This window comes from Centroberyx affinis, unplaced genomic scaffold, assembly GCF_046629955.1.
Source record: "Centroberyx affinis isolate AG114_WGS23_722 - 3 ecotype Tasmania unplaced genomic scaffold, CSIRO-AGI_Caff_v1 ptg000452l_1, whole genome shotgun sequence".
NCBI lineage: Eukaryota > Metazoa > Chordata > Actinopteri > Beryciformes > Berycidae > Centroberyx > Centroberyx affinis.
Window position 1 is genome coordinate 2570 of NW_027279113.1, and position 19984 is coordinate 22553.

Here is a 19984-nt window from a genome sequence, read left to right on the forward strand (position 1 = left end):
CAGTTGTTGCAGACACCGAGCTGCAGCGGACGCATTTGTAAAGGACTTTTGTCGGATCCATTGTGCGCACTGCCTTTTTAATACGGCAGGGTTTATATACACGTCGCTGCTGATTGGGTAACACCTTTGACACACCCACCAAATGAGAGACAACGTACCTCAAAGCCCGTTGCACACCGTTTCACACCGTTTCGAGGAAACATGACGTTCAACCCGGAAACCGTAGAAAAACGGTGCACACCGTATTTAGATTGAACGTGCCCCTGGCCTAGAAAGGAATGCACAACATAGAAACACCCCTCCCCTCAAAGGGAACAGGAGAAAAGAAGGGGGGAATGTAACACCCCCACCCTAAGTTAGTGAAGCAAAAGCAATTATTCACAGTACCAATAAGCCAAGCTATATGCATGACAATGTGTCAGCCATGACAATGGGCCTCATTCACAAACAGTGGGTACGCACAAATCTGTGCTTAAACCGTGCGTACGAACGTTTTATGCACAAATCTGGGATTCATCATTATTTTCTTACCTGAATTTGTTTGTACTCAGACCATGCGTACGCACAAATGATGAAGGCCCGGCTGTCTTAGAAAATGTAAACACACACCTTTTAACTAAATGCATAGCATATTAAAACCGCATTCATTCAAAAAAGCTTTAATAGACAACAATATTTAAAACCGTTAATTTATTAATGCATTGGCCAAATGTATTAAATAACCATGAAATTGATGCCCTTTCATCCTCGTCAATTATTGTCATAATTAAAATATTCAACTATAAACACTGAGTGTCCCAGTCCTAGCTTACAATGGAGTATGAGAATGTCCATATTGAAATGTAACAGTTTTGGTTTTCATTGTTTTTATTGACTTTTATTGACTTTTATTGACTGACACCAATTTCTAGTGCCATGAAATTGCGCATATGTAGCCAATGTTAATTGGTAGCCAACTGGTTAATTGGTAGCCAACTGGTTAATTGGTAGCCTATTAAAAGGCATGCAGGGTATATAAAAGATTCTGATTTACCTCCAAGCAAGTGTTAAGATGGCATATCTATAGCCTTGCTGGAAGATATTGCAGCCCATGCCTTCAGGAGAGAGCGCAGCTTCAGAGCCTTGTCTCCTCCCAGAATTAACTATGCAAATGACTATAAATACGCCCCTCTTGTCACCTTCTTGTCAAAAACGATGGTGAATGTGCCTGTTCAGTGCTCCCCTCTCCAAATATTTCCAATGTGCTTTTACGCATGCAGTGTTTTTGTAAATAAAGGTAAAATTGCACAATTGAACTGATTCAAAGATTAAAAACAAAACCATATAATGTGACATGTCCAGTGTTCGCAGTGCTGCCGCTCCAAATATGGTAACATGCTTTTCCATTTGTGGCATTTTTTTCTACACTATTTTTTTTTTAGTTTTACGCACGGGTGGCCTTTCCTTTCTTACCGTTCAGTCCCGCAGTCAGCGCACAACTTCGGTGGTTTGTGTGAGCAGGTACTACACACAAATCGTTTGGACATCACACAGTTGTTCCACGACTTATTCTGAGTGCATCTGCCCACCCGACACTGTGTTTTCTTCCCAGGAGAGATGGATCTGTGTGCCTCGCCTCCTGTGCGCCATGGATCTCTATGCGCCTCGGCAACTGTACAGTCCCCGACCTGCGTTAACACCTCCATGTCACATAAACAAAGAAAACTGTCCATTTTACTGGCGATCTTGGTTTTGGCATTGTGAGTTAACTCCCGTTTGGTCCCAAGTTACGGCAGAAACGTAAGTAACTAAAATGTGCCGTTTTTGGCGAAAATAACATAAGCCTTAGTGAAATATTTTGGCAAGAACATAGATTTTTGTCAGTATGACTGTAAAATGTGAAGTTTGACTGCTACTTTTCCCCGGAAATGGCGGACTGTGTCGTTCCATTTTCATGGTGCGTTCACTGTCATTGGAAAGCTCGGAATTTCTAGTTTCCAGCGATACCAAGCATGTTATTGTAGACTGAAGAGAAAATTATCCCCGATCTTTTGATCACAACTTGCTCTTATATTTACGAAGTTTATATTTGTAAGACTTAATTGTTAAAATACTTAGTAATAAGACATAGTTTGGTCAACATACAGTTGGTTTACAGATTCTGAAAGCTGAAGACCCCATGTTTTCAAAACAGTATAACATTCATATCTTCTATTAATAGACCATCTTCTATGCGATTTTTCATAACTGAGGGGGGTGGGGTGGACCCGGTACCGGGTCCGTCGGGCTAAACAGGTTGTTAAGCCCTAGCCCTATCCCTAGGAAAAAACGCCTAAAATAATATACCCCAAATGAATCAGGAATAGCTCCTCAACCATAAGGCCTATATGCATATTTCTGGTCTCCTTTGATAGGTAAGAAGCTAAGGAATATTAATTCAGTGTAAGTAAACCTATATCTGTTACCATTCCAGAGTAAATGGAGATGCAATAAAGGAAAAAGTAAGATTTTCATCCTCGCCTAGTATATAATTCTAAATTTTAAGGCAATATCACCATTATAACCAAGATCCCATGGATAATAATGCAACTGAATGTCTTCTCATAGTCTTTGACTACAACTGTAACTGTAAATTTGATGGAAATACACCAAAATACAACATTTATGTACAATTCCTAAAAATATACTCAGGCGGTCTCCAGGTTTTGGTCAAGTTTACAATTTACATTATGCCTGTTTACTGGGAGTTTTACTTCAAAACACTACTCATTTCCATATAGCCATGTTACAAATAACATACATCTCCCAAAAACATTGAAATAGTAATGAACACAATGATTAGGAATCAATATTCATATATGTCTGAAGAGATCCATGCTATTCAGGCAGATTAATAGAGAATGCAAGGGTCCTCAGTGCTGTATGAGGTATCCCCAGTTTCGCCTGAGGCAGACGAAGAGAATGATATATGGCTCATTGGTGTCAGTGCTTCGATGCGGCCACCAGAGGGCGACGAAGAGCCACTGCACCCTCCATAGGGATTCAGTCTGGCTGGACTAAAATGGCTGGGGAATCCCCCCTGACGATCGCTTTAAGGCCTGATGTCATCTGTAGGAAATTAGTTTCACTAGGTTTTCATTGCGCTTAATTATGAAATAAATTACTTCTGGGTGAAAGTCCTTGCTGGATGTCATCACTTTCACCCTCATTTCTTGGAAGTATCCCACTTATGGACGCTTTCTTCATGATACACCTCTAGGCAAACGTATTTCCTCATATAGAGAAATGGGGGCGTGGCAGTATGCTGATTGCAAATAGCGGGCATGCGCCTGTCAATTTAGAATGATTCTGATTCACTAACATACGCACGGTGGTAGGAACAAAATTGGCCGGTGTGCACGTGTCATGAATCCGACGGTAATTTTGCATGCGCACTTATTTTGTGCGCAAAGTAAGAACAATTCTACGCACATATTAGTGAATGAGGCCCAATGTGTTTTGAATGTCAGCAGGGTTTGAGAGGTAAATTCAAAATCTTATCAAAGTATTTGGCGGCACCCCTAGACTGTCGTCACGGCACCCACTTTGGGAAAGCCTGCCCTAGAGAGGGCACATTGTAGGGGAGACTGTAGGGCACTGCATCTCATTTTCTTCACTGGGATTTTTTTCTCTCCATTGCAAGGGCACTTCATCATGTTTTGTCACTTGGAAGGGCATCTAAGAGGGCACTTGTAGGGAACCTCAAGTTTATCCCATTGTAAGGGCACCTATATGGCACCACATCACATTTTCTCCACTGGAGGGGCATCCATTAGGAAACTTCCCCACATTCTCACGCATGTAGGGACATCCTTTACAGCACTGCATCACATTTTATCCACTGGAGGGGCACTTCTCCATTAGAGGAGCACCTAATTGGGCACTTCATCATGTTTTCCCACCTGTAGGAGTACCCTATACAGCACTACATCCCATTTTCTCTACTGGAATGGGCACCCTCTGGGACACTGTCATGTAGGGGTGGCATAGAGGGCACTTCATAACGGCACCCTTTTCCATTGGAAGGGCACCCATAGGGAATGTCAAGTTTAGACCATTGTAAGAGCACCTTATATGCTCTAGAGGGCACATCATCATAATTTATTGCATGAAGGGGCACCCTAGAGGGCACTCAATCATTTTTTTCCCATGTGAAGGGCAGCCAATAGGTCACTTCCTCTCGTTTTCACAACTCTAGAGGGCACTTTAGCGACACTTTTTCAACCATGGGGGCACCAGCCCCCCCAAGTCCACCAGTGCAACGGATAGATGCCCTGCTCGCGTGGCTGTTTCGCCATGTCAAATTTTATGAGAGGCAAGGATAACAGGTTGCAACTGTCCTGTAAACACATAACATCCAAAATCATGAGAATGACATGCAAAATAAGTTGGACTTTTTTATATATGCATGCATACCTTTTTCTGTATGTTAGCTGTCTGACTGTAGCTCACGATCTGACTTCCGGTCGCTTACTTCTTCTTCGGGTGTTATGAGGCTCAGGAACCAAATGGCTACATTAGCGCCCTCTGTGGCGACTGTCAATATAACTCCATATAAAACATGGCCACCGGTCTGGCGGCTGTCCTGGAACAAGCGGCCGTTCTGGACTTTTCCAGAACTTCCAGAGGGCCGATCCGTCTCTGAGTCAAGGTTTACACATCAACAGGCAAAAAAGGGGAATGAAGCTCATTGTTTGTGGTTAAGAAGGCTGATCTCCCCAAAAGAACAGTCCAAGCCACACTTCTTTGTTGAAAAGATTAAAAAGCCTTTAATATATGGGCTATGCCAATGTGTTTCAACTATAGTCTTCATCGGACCATATATACTATAATAACTTGAAAAATATACTCTTGTATTGAAAACAACATACTCAGAAATGAAGTATCTTGTAAAATTTCCCCACCCCACATTTTTCACAAACCTCCTTTCAATCAGAGCTATTCAATACAAGAGAGTTTCTCATAAACAAATCTCAACAAAAAGTACACACACAAACAAACACACACACACACACACACACACACACACACACACACACACACACACACACACAGATGTGACTTCAGCCTAATCAGAAGACATTTACAGGAAATGGAGCAGGGAGGAGCAACACTGACCAGATGATCCAAGTACATGACAAGAGGAAGGAACAGTGGAAGTGAAAGTGTGAAGCAAGTTAGTTCAGACTCCATTTTGAGACACAGAGCAGAAGGAGGGAAACAGGAAGACAGAGGCAGGGTGAGTGTTATTACAATATTATTATTATTATTTTACTGTAAAAGTCTGAGTTGGTGTTATTACAACATTATTATTATTATTTTACTGTAAAAGTCTGAGTTGGTGTTATTAGAACATTATTATTATTTTACTGTAAAAGTCTCTGAGTCAGTTGCCACCCTGTGGACTGTAGAGGGAATAAGAGTCAGAATGAACTGAACAGTTTATCACTGATTCGTCTGTGGATACAAAGTCCTGATTGGCTGTTTAATACACACTGTTTTAATTAGACATATTTAAAGAAAACAAGGTGATACTAACTGGATATCTGTGTGTGTGTGTGTGTGTGTGTGTGTGTGTGTGTGTCTCCAGTGTTACTGGTTTACCTCTCAGACTGAAGTCCAGAAGATGAGTGTTTGTGTGGAGGAAGAGGAGGGCAGAGCAGAGTCTCCAGTACCCAGCTGTCTGTCTATGAAGAGTGACTGTTCTAAAGAGTCTCCTCTAAACTTCAGTAATGAACCTGGACCCTCAGACACAAAGTAAGAGGACTGGTTAAACTGTAATGAGGAAATGTTATTTGATAACCTACACTATTGTACTGAAAACTATGGAGCCCAGGAGTGGCCATAGGGAGAGAAAAAACGTTTTATGGAGATCAAGATATACAACGTGCGCATGAGATACATTTTTTTTTGTTCCTACTAATTCAGAATTTGTGCGCACAAAATAATTATGTTCCCACAATTAAAACGGCACATCAGTTATTCCAACAAGCCGAGCCGTTGAGTTCAACCACCTCTGAAAACATGTTGCCTTTTCTTTTGATTCACTGTCAACACAGCCAGGGCAACGCCACATTTCAAATGAAATGATGTGCTCTGACTCTTTAGAAGCTTGTGACTTGCACACCTTTTATATATCCAGAGCACCATTTCACTATTTCAACGGCATATTTTGGTAACTTGTGCGCACATTTTACATGTCGAGCGCACGTCAAAATTGAGGGAACGAACGCACGAATAAACCAAAATGAGGGCTCATATTAACCAAATGGAGAGAATGAATGAATACAACAAAGCTAGGGTTCAAATTGCATATTGTGCTCAAGTCACAGTAAATTGTGACCACGACATGAATTATTTTTCTCCCGATGGCCACTCCCAGGCTCCATAGAAAACCCATCTGCTGTTACAGCCATTTAATGAATCAAATAAAACTCACTTAAAGGAATAGTTCACCCAAAAATGAAAATTCAGTCATTATCTACTCACCCCCATGCCGATGGAAAGTCAGGTGAAGTTTCTTAGTCCTCAAAACAGTCCTGGAGCTTCACAGCAAAACAGCGTTGCAGCATTCTCCTAAACAACCGAGGTTGCTGGGGACTTGTCTTAAAACGTAAAAAAAAACAACTGAAAAAAAACATAAAATGGCTCCATACAGCTCGTTACAGCTTGCTAATCCAAGTCTCCGGAAGCCCTGAGATCCCAAGTTGACTTGAGAAGACGTCACCCTTTTTTTAGCCGAAATCTTCACTGTAGCAGCTGAGCTCAAAGCTGTGTTCACGTTAGCGCGCACCTCGTCTGAAATGGGTGCACAAGCTCAAAGGCACGTACATGTGCCGCTAGACGAGATCTACGAGAACACGCGATCTCTCCATACCTCTGTGTTTACACTGCTACCCAGAAGCTAGCGTCACACACAACAGAGACAGCTCTGCTGAAGTTGCAGCAACAAGTGCCTAAATGACGTCTTTTCAAGTCAATTTGGGATCTTGGGGCTTCCGGAGACTTGGATTATGCCAGACGAGCTGTATGGAGCCATTTTATGTTTTTTTTCGGTTGTTTTTTTACGTTTTAAGACAAGTCCCCAGCAACTTCGGTTGTTTAGGAGAATGCTGCAACGCTTTTTTGCTGTGAAGCTCCAGGACTGTTTTGTAGACTAAGAAACTTCACCCGACTTTCCATCGGCATGGGGGTGAGTAGATAATGACTGAATTTTCATTTTTGGGTGAACTATTCCTTTAATTTCAACTGTAATTCTACTTAATTTCTTCATGTGGTCCCTCCTTGAAACCTTCTCACTACTGGAATCACTGATTAACCCACTGAACTGCTACTAATAATTGGATCTTAGCCCAGTTAAGGCAATACTAAAACTGAAAGTGTCATGTTAAGGCCTTCATCTGATTCTCTTGATCAGACTAAGTTCATAATTAGAGTAAGCAGAACCTGGTTAACACAGCTAGATTTCTGCTCAATCTTTCCATCTATTGAGGCATGTAAACACCTTAGATTTCTTTAGGCTTTTTCAAACTGAACAGGTCAAAGGTCACCAGACGCAGTAACCTGGATGTTGTATTTACAAAGCAAACAACATGGAGCAGTGCAGTCACATCCTTAAGAAACAGTTAAAATCTGTCTTTTTCTTTTGAATCACTTTTGAGTCACTGTTAGCGGTCTTGATGAAAGCCTGACTGACTGACTCTGCAGAGTCCGTACAGAGTGCTGGACCCGACACGATCAGCCAGAACCTTTGGGACAGAGGTGATCAGTACAAACAAAAGTCTGGCACAGAGCAGATTGTGAAAGTGCAGATTAGGATATGAACATAACCAGCTGTTCACCTTAGCGAAAACTCCAGATGGAGGAACGAGATGGACAGAAAAAGTGACAATATGCAACGTCACATGCATTGTTGTCTGTCTTAGAACTAATGATATGTATAAAACGTTTCTGTTTCCAGAGGTCAGTACCACAGACAGAGAGCAGAGTCTCCGGTACCCAGCTGTCTGTCTATGAAGAGTGACTGGTCTAGAGCGTCTCCTCTAAACTTCAGTAATGAACCTGGACCCTCAGACACAAAGTAAGAGGACTGGTTATACTGTAAGCCTACCTGATAAAACTTGATTAATAATGATGAAGGAAAAATGATGTTTTGTCATTTAGAATTGTTTCCCTTCACTGTTGCATTACACACTATGAGAGGATTGTATTCATGAAGCAAAGCTTTTAGTGAGGATATGAAGGAAAGACACTGGAAAGAGAAAAATAACTGCTCACGGCTCTGCAATACAGCTGTTCAACCAAAATGGATCTTCATCTGGATTATGTTAGCCAGAAACTATAAATATGTTTTTTCAGCTAAATACTTTGCAACTTCCATGTTGGAATTTACACTCAAAGAAAATATTCACACACCTGTGATCTAAATTTAAATTCACAATAAAGATTCTGAATGAATATAATAGAAGCTGTAAACTTTATTAACAATATTTTATCATATTTTTGTCTTGTATATGTTTTTCTAGTACAACTCTGGAGAAGAAATGATTTGTAGATACTAAAATCCAACAAAGTAAACTTCCACTATGGTTCGGAGCACAGAAAACCAGCTATAGTTGTGACTGCACCCTTAGTCCCGCCCTCCTCCCCCACAGTTGCTCAAGTTCCCTCATCCTGCTAGCCTGTGGTTAGTGGTTAGTGGCTGCAGCCAAGAGACCACAATATGAAGGAAATAAACACAACCCATACAAAAATATATATCCAGATAATCATAGATTAAGAATAGATCAAACATTGTTATACTATCTACTAAGAAGAAATAGGTTGGCTTATAGAAGAATGTCAGATACAATTCACATACAAGACTTACTCCATGAATACATATTACATAGGCAGCTATACAAATATACAAAATAATCTATGACAAATCCACAAGGATGGAGGGCACAGCCACAGAATAAGGCCCTGGGGAGAGAGAGAGAGATAGTCAAGGGGTTACAGAAAGCATGAGAGAGACAACTCTTCATTAAGACCCTCTGGATGTAGTGTCTTCATATAGAAAATCCATTTACATTCAGATTTAAGCAGTCTCTGATCAACATCACCCCCTCTATGTGTTTTAGAAATCTGTTGAATGACACAAAATGAGAGTGTTGAGACAGGATGACTGGCTTCATGAAAATGTCTAGCAACGGATGATTTAACATCAATTCTCTGTATAGCACTTTTGTGTTCTATGATGCGTGTCTTTACAGGCCTGTTTGTTTTTCCTATGTATTGCAGCACATGAGAGAAGGTATATGACTCCAGCAGATGTGCATGTGAGGCACTGTCTAATGTCATAGGTCTTAGAAGTGGTATGACTGGCGATGCCGATGGAAAGTCAGGTGAAGTTTCTTAGTCCACAAAACAGTCCTGGAGCTTCACAGCAAAACAGCGTTGCAGCATTCTCCTAAACAACCAAAGTTGCTGGGGACTTGTTTTAGAACGTAAAAAAAACCAACCGAACAAAAACATAAAATGGCTCCATACAGCTCGTCCGGCATAATCCACATCTCCGGAAGCCCCGAGATCCCAAGTTGACTTGAAAAGACGTCATTTACACCCTTTTTTTTAGCCGAAATCTTCACTGTAGCCGCTGAGCTCAAAGCTGCGTTCACGTTAGTGCGCACCCTGTCTGAAGTAGGTGCACGAGCTCAAAGTTCACTAGTACTGAACCAGTCCAAGACGTAATACTATATAACAATATAAAAACGTATGGTGCAATGTAGCAAAATACATAGTCCATGAGATATCAAGATCCTCCAGCGGTGGCATGAACAAATCCCATTCAATGCAGCAAAGGCTCTCTTCTTCTGTTGGCATTGGTTTACATTTCCTACAACTACACCACCAGGTTCCCAATGCCCTCTCTCTGTAGTCCGCTGCTGGCTGTTCCTCGTCTGTATATTCTGGCTCAAACAAATAAGGCTCAGCAAAGAAATTATGTTCCTCTTCTATATCGGAGTCGAGCTTGTGCACCCACTTCAGACGGGGTGCGCGCTAATGTGAACGCGGCTTTGAGCTCAGCGGCTGCAGTGAAGATTTTGGCTAAAAAGACGGTGTAAATGACGTCTTTTCAAGTCAACTTGGGATCTCGGGGCTTCCGGAGACTTGGATTACTCCGGACTAGCTGTATGGAGCCATTTTATGTTTTTTTTTTTGTAGTTTTTTTTTGTTTTTAAAACAAGTCCCCAGCAACTTCGGTTGTTTAGGAGAATGCTGCAACGCTGTTTTGCTGTGAAGCTCCAGGACTGTTTTGTGGAGTAGGAAACTTCACCCGACTTTCCATCGGCATGGGGGTGAGTAGATAATGACTGAATTAAAATTTTTGGGTGAACTATTCCTTTAACAAGTTTCATTAAAATTGATATAATAGGACTGCATGTTTTTTGTATTGAGCCGAGCATTCATTAATCACAATTACATATGGAGCAAGCCAGAAAAATTGCTACAATGCATTACATTCATTCATGATCGCCAGTTACATTTATCCATGATGGGTGAGTAGATGAGTGTGCAGTGTTGACTGATGAAACTACAACTATGGTGACAGCTGAAAATGTGAAAATAAACTTTACATGTTGTGGCAGTGTGATGCTATCTGAACATCTATGTAGATAGTATGGGCAAAATCTTGATATTTAGTTTACAACAAATGATAGTTCAAACTTTTATTTTAGATTTTTTAGTTAAATCTTCATGTTTTTTAATCAGTCATAATAAATTGCCTTCATCCCTACAGAGAGAAGAAGAGGACTCTAGGTGTTGTGAAGCAGCAGCTGTCCTGCTGCTCATTGTTTCAGGAGGTCCTGAGGGATCCAGTCTCATACTGGGACCAGTTTGGTTCATCAGAAGACTCCACCTGTCCCCAGTGTGGAAAAAGGTCCAGAACAAGACCTGGACTGCAGACACCCAGTCAAACCAGCATTGCACAATGTAAGACTGGGAGTCTGTCTACTGTTGTGACCATTTCTAAAACCAGGAAACAATAGCATATTTGTTAAACACTTGCTTATTCTTTCTTCTCTTCCAGCGGATGGCAGTTTGCAGGAGGTTTTAGACGACCATAAGATCAGTCTGAGGAACAGATGTGAAATTGTGATAGAAGGAATTGCTGAAGCAGGAACTGGAACCCCTCTCAATAGGATCTACACTGAACTCTACATCACAGAGGGACAGAGTGAAGAGGTCAATACCCAACATGAGGTGTGGCAGCTTGAGACAGCCTCCAAGATGGAGACCCTCCATGACACTCCAATCAAGTGCCACGACATCTTTAAACCCTTATCTGACCAAAAGACACACATCAGACTAGTTCTGACGAAGGGCGTTGCTGGCATTGGAAAAACCTTCTCAGTGCAGAAGTTCACTCTGGACTGGGCAGAGGACTTGGAAAATCAAGATGTCAGTCTTGTGATTCTGCTTTCGTTCCGGGAGCTGAACTTGATCAAAGATGAGCAGTACAGTCTTCTCATGCTGCTCCATGTTTTCCATCCAACATTACAGACGGTCACAGCAGAGAAGCTCACTGTCTGTAAAGTTGTGTTCATCTTTGACGGCCTGGATGAAAGCAGACTGTTATTGGATTTCCACAACAATGAGGTTGTGTCTGATGTCACACAGATATCATCAGTAGATGTGCTATTGACAAACCTCATCAAGGGGAATCTGCTTCCCATGGCTCTCCTTTGGATTACTTCCCGACCTGCAGCAGCCAATCAGATCCCTTCTACGTGTGTTGACAGGGTAACAGAAGTACAAGGGTTCACTGACCCCCAGAAGGAGGAGTACTTCAGGAGGAGATCCACTGATGAGGAGCTGTCCAGCAGAATCATCTCACACATCAAGGCATCCAGGAGCCTCCACATCATGTGCCACATCCCAGTCTTCTGTTGGATCACTGCTACAGTTCTGGAGCACATGTTGACTACAGACCAGAGAGAAGAGCTGCCCAAGACCCTGACTGAGATGTACTCACACTTCCTGCTGGTTCAGACAAAGAGGAAGAAGCAGAAGTATGATGTGAGATGTGAGATGAGTCAACAGCAGCTGATGGAGACTGATAGGGAAGTTATTCTGAAGCTGGGGAGGCTGGCGTTTGAACATCTGGAGAAAGGCAACCTCATGTTCTACCAAGAAGACCTGGAGGAGTGTGGTCTTGATGTCAGAGAGGCCTTGGTGTACTCAGGAGTGTGCACAGAGATCTTCAAAAGAGAGTGTGTGCTCTTCCAGAAGACGGTCTACTGCTTTGTTCATCTGAGCATTCAGGAGTTTCTCGCTGCAGTCTACATGTTCCACTGTTACACAAACAGGGATCAGAAGGTACTGGAAACATTCCTGGGAAAAGACTGGGCTAAATATGACAGCAGTGACCAATCACTGGATGCCTTCCTGAAGACAGCCATGTCCAAAGCCCTGAAGAGTAAAAATGGCCACCTGGACCTCTTTGTCCGCTTCATTCATGGTCTCTCACTGGAGTCCAGCCAGAGTCTCTTAGGAGGCCTGCTGGGTCAGACAGAGAGCAGTCCAGACAGGATCCAGAGAGCCATCAGCAATCTGAAGAAGATGAACACCTCCAATACTTCTCCTGACAGAAGCATCAACATCTTCCACTGTTTGATGGAGATGAACGACCACTCAGTACATCAGGAGATCCAAGAGTTCCTGAAGTCAGAGAACAATTCAAAGAAGAAACTCTCTATGGTCCACTGCTCAGCTCTGGCCTACATGCTGCAGATGTCAGAGGAGGTTCTGGATGTGTTGGACCTGAAGGCATACAACACATCAAATGAGGGACGAAGCAGACTGATCCCAGCTGTGAGGAACTGCAGAGAGGCTCGGTTAGTCCTGATGTGAATATTAAGATTATCTACAGTGTAGAGCGACTTTCACATCTGGCGCCATAAGAATTACAATAAAGATATATAGTTCCTCAAACATACACACTATAAAAGTGTTGTTCTACATAGCAGTGGCACAGTGTTGGGCGTAAGACGTTACAAAGTGATGTGTTACTGTAATCATATGACTTTTTCCTGTAACGGAGTAAAGTAAGGCATTACTGTTACAGTTTCAGTAATCACATTACAGTTTCCGGTCTAACAGATCGGTTCTTACCTGTGTTTCATTCTTTAGCCTCTTTAACCTCTTTATTGGTGTAATATCTATGAAAGATTCCCCTTGTCTTATCCTGCCTTCAAGTCATGTTGGAAATATTGGAATTAAAATAGAGCGCACATGAACGAGCCAACAAGGTGGGAAATACATCCCGGAAAGTCTGAATTTAATGCTGTAGGCTAAAAACCTTAAGAAGATTTGTGTCTGTCATTATTTAGATACTTCTGCTGGTAATGTGGCTTAGGTCGACAATATTTATTGGCCCAATGAATGCAAGTAAGCCTAGCACAATCCTTTTAGGGTGCAACGCAAAAACAATGAGTAGGGTAACTAATTATTTTTCTCAGGGAATAATAAGTAAAGTAATTCATTACTTTTAAGAAAAGTAACAAGTAATGTGTAATTCATTACTTTTTTCCAGTAACGACTCCTACACTGGTGTTACAGCTGTTTATTCCAAAGATTACAACTCAGTTGTGATAAGTTAAAAATATTCTTGAATTCTTGAATCCACGATTGTTGTGGGTGTTTATAGCTTTCATGTTAGTTAGTGAACAGTTATTCTGTTTAGCTGTAATGATTGCTCTGACTTTACAGTTAAGTGTTGTTTTTATAGTTATCTTCCTTGGGATGAAGGTGGCTTAATACAAACCAGCCAAGGAGCTTCAGGAGTTAAGAGGCTGTGGTTAAAAAGTTTTGAAAACTGACATTTTCTCACAACAGACAGCAGTATTTTCCAGTGGATAGTGTCTACATTGCAGTTAGTATTAGTTGTTGTTGTTTTTTAATCTACAGGAGTGTCATGTTAATCCTGTGTTGTTATACCAGAATTTGAAATGACCTGCCTGTGACGCTTAGGCTAAAATCTCTATAATTTTTTTAATCATTTTTTTTAAACCGTTTTTACAGAATTGCTGTCATGTAACTGCATGTATGTATTCTTTTCTGCTTGGTTTCTACTTATATTACATGTTCAGCACTTTTTGAAACTTTTCAAATTCTGTAATACAAATTATTGTTATTATTATTATTATTATTATTAGTAGTAGTAGTAGTCGTAGCAGTAGTAGTAGTAGTATGTTGTGTACGTTTTGATTGGTATGCTTAGTCTCAACTCTGTTTTCATAATAACTAATCTTACATTAAATCTGTGATCACAGACTTTCTGGCTGTGAACTCTCAGAGACTCACTGTGAAGTCCTGACCTCAGCTCTGAAGTCCAACCCCTCCCATCTAAGAGAGCTGGACCTGAGGAACAACAAGCTGCAGGATTCAGGAGTGAAGCTGCTGTCTGCTGGACTGGAGAGTACACACTGTAGACTGGAGACTCTCAGGTCAGACTACATATTTTATTTCTGTGCTGACATCAATATTATATGAATATTATGGTGACACTTAATTTGAGGACGTCAATATAGAGTTGTTTGATTTGAAATCAGACAGGAGTTTTCAGGCACCGCTTATTTTAGAAATGAATTTTATTCTGCACCTATACCTTCACAAACCAAGCTGTAGGTAATACATGGTGATATCTTTGTACATTTGGCCTGATTTAAATAGAAATTGTGTTATTATTATTGTAATTAAAATGAAAAAGTCAATGAAAATTTTCTAGATGAGCTTTGACAGCCAGTGTATCGTTACACACTGCCATTACGCACTGGTAGGCATACATATAGTGAGCCATAATAGCCCATTGATTGATCACATGAGTAGGTCTAATTTATGATCCGATGTGTGTTATTCTTATTCCCACATTACTGTACGATTTGGTGACAGTATGAAACCTATATACCGTAAAACTTCAATTAATAGCCCAGGCTTTTATTTGCTTCAAACACTGAACTCAGCCGGCCTATATTTGGGACAGGCGTCTATATGGGACAGGCCTTTAATTCCTTTCGCACAAAACTCTTGCTCAGCAAAGATGGGAAATACTATCAAATTGTTTATTTAAACCAGTATGAATATTACTTGTACAGAAATTAGGCTATCGAATAACATATCAATTACGAATCATTCATTTGATCTCACTCCTAGAGAGAGAGAGAGAGAGAGAGAGAGAGGGAGAGCGAGAGAGAGAGAGAGAGAGAAGCGGTGGTCGAGCGAGCTAGAAAGTGAATGAAGAGAGGGAGTGGTGGTAGCGAGAAAGCCGGTGAATCAGAGAAATAAAACATTATTTTCTGATTGTTTCACAGTGGTTACGTTCTAAAGCACAGAGAGCAGAGAGAGAGAGAGAGAGAGAGAGAGAGAGAGAGAGAGAGAGAGAGAGAGAGAGAGAGAGACCCATATCAAAATACCAGTAGCCTACCTTAGAAAGGATGAAAGACGAAAAAAGATCAATGGAGAAATGTCTTGCTGCTGCTTCTCCTAAGTTTTGTTCAGCAAATTTACAGCTTGAATTTCAGGTCGTAGTCTACTTTTTTCTCTGTGCCGCCATGGCGATCAACAAATGTGACTGACGTTTGAGTGCAAGTAAAAAAAAAAAAAAAAACTGCTTCGCAGCGTCAATGGCAACCGGCTTCTAATTGAGACCGGCCACACCCGGCCAGTAAAAGGGACTCTGCGTTTAATTGGGACTCGGCTTTTAATTGAAGTTTTACGGTAGCCGGACTGGAACTGGATCCTCGTTTCATGTAGGTTCCAGAAGATATTTCCTCCCTGTTGAATATCAGTGAGATGTAGGGCAACATTTTCAGGCTCTTGGGCAACGTCCTGTGCCCTAAAACAGCTACTGTGGCTCCTACTGATGATGACTCCTGCTGCCTTAAAATATACATGAAACCAGAGCTTATAACTGAAATGGTAATTTCATCATGGGGGAGTTTCTAAAGATAATGCAAATTCCTACACATTACATGCATACAAATATCTGTAAAACGTAAAGGTTCTGAGGCTGAACAAATATGCACATGTGATTTTCCACCAATGAAGATATACCAGAAAACATTTTTATCCATTCTGGACCTTAACTAAACCTTTTTTTATTTTAAACTACTTGGCATTCAGGGCCCAAAAATTTATCCATACGGTTCGTTAAAGAATGTGTTCAAGGAAAATGGACCAATTGTGAGACATACGTACGTGTGACAGCCTATCTGATTTCAGATGGAATGACTCTATATGGCCGATATTATGCTGATCCACACTAACAAAATGGTCAAGTCCATTAGGGAATAACAATGTTGAGCTACACATTTAGAACCTGAACAGATATAAGTGGATTATGAAACAATGAATTGTTGAACGCATTCAGGCATATTTTATTTGATAGCTACATGCTTTATTCTTTATTCAGATTGAGTGGCTGCAGCTTGTCAGAGAGCTGCTGTGCTTCTCTGGCCTCAGCTCTGAAGTCCAACCCCTCCCATCTGAGAGAGCTGGACCTGAATAACAACAAGCTGCAGGATTCAGGAGTGAAGCTGCTCTCTGCTGGACTGGAGAGTCCACACTGTAGACTGGACACTCTCAGGTAAGATCAGTTTATAATTTGTTGTAATCAGTAGTAAGGTATCCACAAGAAAAATGAGGAGTACACACTGGAGTAACAGGTTCACTCTACCTTTATAACTTCCTTAAAGCAACAGGTAGGAACAGCATGGCACATCATGTCATACTACAGACAACAGCGACCTCTATTGGTCAAGTAAATTTAAGCAGTATTAACTGTAAAACACAACATATCAATTTGTTTAGGAACTTACTGAGTAAGAAATAAGGCAAGTAAACATTCTCTTAAATCACTTAATGTAACCCCTCAATTTCGGCTTGACACAGCAGACTGAAGAGACCACGCTGCAACTTCTCTCAGGTTCATGTTGTTTATTTCTGTCAGATAACACAGAAATCAATGTGGTTTAGAGAGAATGGTGGTTGAGACACATTCAGCTCCTGCCCCAATCTGGAATCGTCAGCAGGCAAAAGGGCACAGTGTTTACACAATGTGATCGTATAGTTTTGTTACATAAAAAAATAATAAAAAAAACACTCCTGCTACAAACGAAAGCTTATTCATAAATGTACACTGTACATTGTACATTATGTAACATCTGAGTTTACTACATAAACAACCATGGACCCATTTTTATATATTTATATAGCAAATAACTTTCTATGCAAAGGTTTACACAGTGCTTATAAAAAATAATGAGCAGAAACACTACGCCTCATATAAGTTATAAACATACCTGTCAGATAACATAGAAATCAATGTGGTTCAGAGTGGTGGTTGAGACACATTCAGCTCCTGCCCCTACACATTAGAATCAGAATAAAATCAGCACACCAAAGCAATCGCCATTTTATATAAGTTGCACGCTCCATGCGTGAGGTACAGCAGCTAGCCATTAACAAAGCCTAACAGACTTTTAGCTAGCTGGATTTCACTCGACGTAGCACCATGAAAATTCAACTTAGCAACTCAAACACAGTCACAAAACGTGGCCACACTATTTATGTCACTTTATATGCACTTTGATTTAGACTGGAGTAAGGTTTTCTAATTTAATATGTAGAAACACTGCAGAGCTGTTTTCACTACATACCAGTCTGGAATCTTCAGCAGGCAAAAGGGGAGAGCTGAGCGATTCCAGTTACTATGGTTACCACCACTCCCCACGTGAGGGCGCTTGAACAAAACAAATTAAAAAGGGCCTTGCATAAAATAATACAGGATATGAAAACACTTCCCCAAATAAATAAAAATAGCAAAAATAAATTAATGAATACTAGAATGAATTCAACAATTTTTAACAATCCTGTACATTAACATAAGTAAAACTCATAGGCTAAATCTTTTAAGACCTTGTCTATAAGACAATGCAACTTAAATGTCCTTTTCTTTTTAGTAACAACCAGCGCCATTTTTAACTTTACCGACAACAGGAATCCCTATCATAAAACATGGGGTAAATTGAGGTAGCAAAACAAATACAACAGACACTGGCACCCATCTCAATAGGGTGTCTTAACCCAAGGCAACATTTGCATTACAATTCACCTTGTCCTTTTAAATGCTAAACAGTAATTCAGAAGTGCTAAATAGGCATTCTTCATTCATTGTCCAATTTTTTTTTCACATTGTCAACATTTCTTTTTTTTTTTTTTTTTTCTTCACGGAAGCTGTCCTTTTCCCCTTTTTTCTTTCTTTATATTCCCCCCAAAGGCCATAGGGAATGATTAGTGTTCATAATTGTTAAGCCAGGTAAGCTTTTTTCTGACCATAGCGGGTCTGGTCATCTCACCATCCAGTGTGCTATGCCAGCCCCAAATCAGGTTGGGCAGGCTCCAGATCAGGGGCTGGAGCAGGGGCTGGAACAGGATCAGTGAAGCTGTCCATCATGCTTTCCAAGATCAAGGAGAGGTGAGCAGTGTTCCACGTATGCCCATCCTCCAAAACATATGTACTTGGACCTGCTTTCCGTATCACTCTGGTAGGACCTTGAAATTTTCACAGTCCTTTTTTCACATGGAAGGGCGTCTTGACTCTGACTAGACTTCCCACTTTGATCCTTGGCACTCGTGTGCCTCCTCTCACATCGGTGTAGGTTTGGAGGCGACACGGCTGAGCAGCTCCTGCTCTGGCAGCGGGGTAGTTTTACTCGCTTGGCCAATGTTCACCTTTGAGCGCATCTTCCTGTTGAACATGAGTTCATAGGGTGACACTCCTGTGGTGCTATGTGGAGTGGCACGGTAAGCAAGTAGGAAATCCTTGATTTCCATGGTTTCCTCTACTGGTCGGCAGTGAGCAGTGTCTCCACTTTTATCATTTGACTGACATGTAACGCATATGCTAATGCTCTCCAGCACACTGTTGGGCCACGTCATAAGGTGAAACAAAAGAAAACTAATTAAGACAATAGGGCCAGCATCTGTGGCCTAACAAGAACACCAAAAGCCTTAACTCTAGCCCACCCGCTGGGCTTGATTTCAGACAAAGGAAAAGCAGCGCCAGTTCACACCTAGGTGTGAACTGGCTAGAATTCAAACTCCGGTCTCTCATTGGACGAGACTCGGGCAAACCCCGGGATTCCCCATGACGTCACGGAGGATATAAATTCCAGGAGCTACCTTTCCGCATCGCCCCTTCTTGCGACTCCGTTGCTATACAAGGTGGTACATTTTAACGTTCGAACTGTTCTTTTGTTTAAGCTGAGGCACAGTCTTCAACTCGCTGGACGAGCCCAGACTGTTTAGTGTTTGCCATAACACTATTTGGATCCAGAAGGATTAGATTAGCTGTTTGTGTATCCGGCAATCTAACTCCTTGCGCGCATCTGTATGAGTAACCAGTGCGCACAGCCGACCTGCAGAAGTGGACTGGAAGAGACTACAGCTGAGGACACTCCTTCCCTCCAAGAAGACAACGCAAGAGCACGTTTCTTCAATTAAGCCGACTCCTGGCTGATGTCCTTTGCTGCCTACGAGGAAAGCCATCTGACCGTTGCTCCGTGCGAGGAGAAATAACGGTCTCGCCGCGCCGACCCGCCTGGAGAACCCCACTGGCTCGACCCGACGAAAACACACACCAAATCACTCGAGAGTGATTTTCCCAAGTTAGAGGCTTTGGTTATGGGCAGAGACTAGTATAGGTGTGTTATTTAAGCTTTACTGATCAGAAGCTACTGTTGTGCGTATTGGGAAGCGCATTGGACCGCCGCGTCCATATTATGCTGTGAAACCTATCATTAAGCATGCTGCTTGATTTGATTGTAATGTTTTGAAACTGAATGTGTGCCATTGCATGTCGCTGAACTTGCTATTGTGTTTATCGCCACGTAGAGAGCCAATATATTGCATTTTACTAGCT

The 19984-nt window shown here is 41.4% G+C and overlaps 1 protein-coding gene across 4 annotated transcripts; it reads left to right on the forward strand.

The window, feature by feature from the left end:
* Window positions 1–5571: 5571 nt before the first annotated feature.
* LOC139642288 (protein NLRC3-like) lies at window positions 5572–16652 on the forward strand. Of its 4 annotated transcripts, none has more exons than XM_071517055.1 (6): window positions 5572–5775; window positions 7979–8098; window positions 10802–11007; window positions 11042–12899; window positions 14337–14510; window positions 16475–16652. In XM_071517055.1, exons 1-6 carry the CDS (start codon window positions 5645–5647, stop codon window positions 16650–16652), a joined length of 2667 nt encoding a protein of 888 aa, XP_071373156.1. In that variant the 5' UTR covers window positions 5572–5644. The 4 variants fall into 4 exon arrangements, with proteins under 4 accessions (XP_071373156.1, XP_071373157.1, XP_071373159.1 ...); XM_071517056.1 differs by having other exon boundaries at window positions 10802–10995; window positions 11093–12899; XM_071517058.1 differs by having other exon boundaries at window positions 10802–10963; window positions 11103–12899.
* Window positions 16653–19984: the final 3332 nt, after the last annotated feature.

What these genes read in the sequence shown, in the direction of transcription:
- LOC139642288 (XM_071517055.1), top strand. Translation starts at nt 5,645, where the DNA reads ATGAGTGTTTGTGTGGAGGAAGAGGAGGGCAGAGCAGAGTCTCCAGTA. An exon ending in CCTGGACCCTCAGACACAAA is followed by an intron (nt 8,099 to 10,801) that starts GTAAGAGGACTG and finishes TCATCCCTACAG; the next exon opens with AGAGAAGAAGAGGACTCTAG. An exon ending in TGTAGACTGGAGACTCTCAG is followed by an intron (nt 14,511 to 16,474) that starts GTCAGACTACAT and finishes TTCTTTATTCAG; the next exon opens with ATTGAGTGGCTGCAGCTTGT.